The sequence below is a fragment of the Gastrolobium bilobum genome, unplaced genomic scaffold, assembly GCF_033153095.1.
Source record: "Gastrolobium bilobum isolate Gb01-03AN ecotype WA unplaced genomic scaffold, APGP_CSIRO_Gbil_v1 utg2745, whole genome shotgun sequence".
Lineage (NCBI taxonomy): Eukaryota > Viridiplantae > Streptophyta > Magnoliopsida > Fabales > Fabaceae > Gastrolobium > Gastrolobium bilobum.
In genome coordinates this window covers 26480-29902 of record NW_026896065.1, presented here as the reverse complement: position 1 = coordinate 29902, position 3423 = coordinate 26480, and the positions used below count along the sequence as shown (strand labels likewise).

Here is a 3423-nt window from a genome sequence, read left to right as displayed (position 1 = left end):
TTTTTTTTGAGTTTTTTTTCTCAGTCACTTGTTGGCATGCTCTATGGTCTAACAAACACGAAACTGCATACAAAATCGCTAGAAGAGCAATGAAAGGAAATTTTCATGCTGATGAGTGCAAAGCCACATCCGGAGCGCATTTTTTATGCACCCGATGCAGGTGCTTCTCCCATTGGCGGGGTGACATGTGAAAAAATAAATAAATTTTCTCTCTTTTCTGTATATATATCAGAGAAAATACTTAATTTTAATAGGTCTGGATCACTGAACAAGTGATGTGCCGGAAACACATTAAATATCCCATATCGGTAAGCGAAAAACATTGAAAGCCTTTATATATGAAAACCGAATTAACAACTCAATCAGGATCATGAGATGAGGTGAATGGGCCCATGCGTTATGCTGGGCTCTGGAAAGTCCCCGGGCCCTAACTGCAGAGATGCAGGCTCGGTAGCGGGTGCACTTTGGACTGGGATTTGACTCTTACTTCGGTATGAGGGGCTGAGACACGTGTGGAGCCTTTACAAAATAGCCCAGCCAAAGAAATTGGCCGATTATACAGTCATTCACAAGGTCTTCGCGACTAACAGAACGGGGCTTACATCTCATGACCCACTTTTTTTAAATTGAAAAAAATATTGTAATTTTATTACGGATTATATTTATAAATTTTTTCACAAATTATAATTTATTGATAGTTAATATCCTCACTCTTTTTAAATCCAAAAAATTATTGTAACTTTATTACAGATTATATTTAGAAATTTTTTCACATATAAATTCTTATAAATAAATCTTAGTCGTTGATTAATTTATTGAGAATTAATATCCTTCCTCTACAATTAAAGTCAAATAAAAATTATACTATTATATACAAAAATGGGAAAATTATTTTTGTTTTTATTGTAGAAATATTTGGCCCAGCACACTCACTTAAAAATAAGTAGGTTCCATTTTATTTATTTATTCTCTTCTATACAAAAATATAATACATAAATAAATAAATATTCGAACAATAGGTACTTAATTAGTGAATTCTGACCCAATGGGTGCAGCTCAGTTGGTAACTTGGCGCTGAGTTAGTGGGGTTGGACATGTGTTCGATTCCTGCTGAATGCATTCTTGGGGAGGGTGCTGAACCTTTAGCCATCACTGCTCCTCCGCACTCCGGATTAGTCTCATAGCCGGCTCAAAGAGTCGAAGCTCGTGGGGATACCGGAGGGAGCCAACTCGCCTCAAAGAGGTAATTAGGGTTGGGTAACTCCAAAAAAAAAAAATTAGTGAATTCTGGTGCAGTAAATATAGGTACGTCCTGCTAAAAAAAAAAAATTTGGAACGTAGATAAAAATATAAATTAAATGCTTGGATTTAAAGGAGAGAGAAAATTTCACTTTAAGAAAAAAAAAATAGGGTTTAATATTTGTCATTTTAAATGACGTAAGTTATGTCATTTTAGAAGAGAGATAGACACAAAGAATAAAAAATATGAGGGAGAAAGTAAGTGATTTTTTTTAATTTAAATTTTAAATAAAAAATTATTTTTTATCTATCTATTTCTTAAAATGATATAACTTTAGGTCATTTAAAAATTACAAATACTTTTCAAAAAAAGAAATATACACAAATGGGCGCGTAAGAAATTTTCCTAGTTTGGGCCGTGGGAGAAACGCGGATAGAGAAAGCGGTAACGATGGTTCCTTGTAGGAGCCCAATGATTTTTTTTTGACAATAAGAGAACAAATCACACAGTACAATCGAAACGACCGAAGTCGGAAAACTCTAATTAATTCCCATTCTCTCTCTCTTTCTCTTTGTGTCCGAAATTCCGAAATTCCGAAATTTTGAAACCCTAACTGGTAACCATCATGGGGAACACGGAGAAGCTGTTGAACCAGATCATGGAATTGAAATTCACGTCGAAGTCGCTGCAGCGGCAATCGAGGAAATGCGAGAAGGAAGAGAAATCGGAGAAGCTGAAGGTGAAGAAAGCCATCGAGAAAGGGAACATGGACGGCGCCCGAATCTACGCGGAGAACGCGATCCGGAAGCGGACGGAGCAGATGAACTACCTCCGGCTGGCCTCACGACTTGACGCGGTGGTGGCTCGGCTTGACACGCAGGCGAAGATGACCACAATCAACAAGTCCATGGGGAACATCGTCAAATCCCTAGAATCTTCCCTTGCAACCGGAAACCTCCAGAAGATGTCGGAGACCATGGATCAGTTCGAGAAGCAGTTCGTGAACATGGAGGTCCAGGCTGAGTTCATGGAAAGCGCCATGGCCGGATCCACCTCGCTTTCTACTCCCGAAGGTGAGGTTAACAGCTTGATGCAGCAGGTCGCCGACGATTATGGCCTCGAGGTCTCGGTTGGTCTCCCTCAGCCTGCTGCACATGCCGTCCCTGTGAAGGAAACCGAGAAGGTCGACGAGGATGACTTGTCCAGGCGCCTTGCCGACCTCAAGGCCAGAGGTTAATTCATATTCATTAAGATGATCTCGTCATTATACAATTACTATGTTATAATCACAGTTGTTGAGGAGTGGTTTGTGTATATTGAACTGAATTTGGTTGGCTCTATGAGATACTTTATGTAGACTTTGCTTGTTTTGTTCATATTTGTTTGGTTGTTTGTTTGTTTCTTATTAGCCTTCACTGCCTGGGATCTCGTGAATGCTGCTAAGTAGAATAGAATATAATAGAATGTTTATATTTGTCTATTGCTTATTCTTAATGAATTGGAATTTACATCCTTGGGTATATTAGAGGTCTTAATTTTATTCTTGTTGGTGAATGGGGAAAGCTAGCAGTTACTTTGAATTTGCTAGAGCCTTGTACATTTTTGCTAATTTTAGAACTGACTAGTTCCGCGGATGTTGATGGAAAACTCCTGTTAAGTCTTGACAGACAGAGTTCAGATTGAATGCAAATTAGGTAGAGGCTTCCGTAGGGGCATTTGTTTATGAAAACTTTGTTAGATAAATGTTTTTACTTAGAAAATACAATGGTAAGGTAACATACAGTTGACCCATACCTCTACCTTGCAAAATCGGGGAGTCTTTCTATGCGGGGGTTTTCCCTTTAATGTTTTTACATAGAAATTGATTTCATTTCTTACTCTGTGGTTAGTTAAGCTCAAAATTTTTGGTTGGATTGTAAATAAGCTCAAAACAGGATGTGTGAGCCATCATATTCATAATTGTATCTGTACATCTCAAAGAATGGATCTGTTGAAAATGAAAATGTTTTTCTTTGTTCTATCAATGCAATTATTGTCATTGTTTTTCAAGGTTTCTTTTCAGTTTTTTGGATGATGTTTGAGTTCTTATTATGCAAATCTTTATGTGCTGTAAAGAATGTAACAACATGAAGTTATCCTATGTGGACTTCATAAATGTCTCGGTTTAGATTGATCCAAATTCA

General features: G+C 37.6%; 1 protein-coding gene across 1 annotated transcript; it reads left to right on the top strand.

The window, feature by feature from the left end:
* The first annotated feature begins 1729 nt into the window (after positions 1-1729).
* On the top strand, positions 1730-2710 carry LOC133297564 (ESCRT-related protein CHMP1B). The gene has a single exon (XM_061496731.1). It carries the CDS (start codon positions 1866-1868, stop codon positions 2475-2477), a length of 612 nt encoding a protein of 203 aa, XP_061352715.1. The 5' UTR covers positions 1730-1865; the 3' UTR covers positions 2478-2710.
* Positions 2711-3423: the final 713 nt, after the last annotated feature.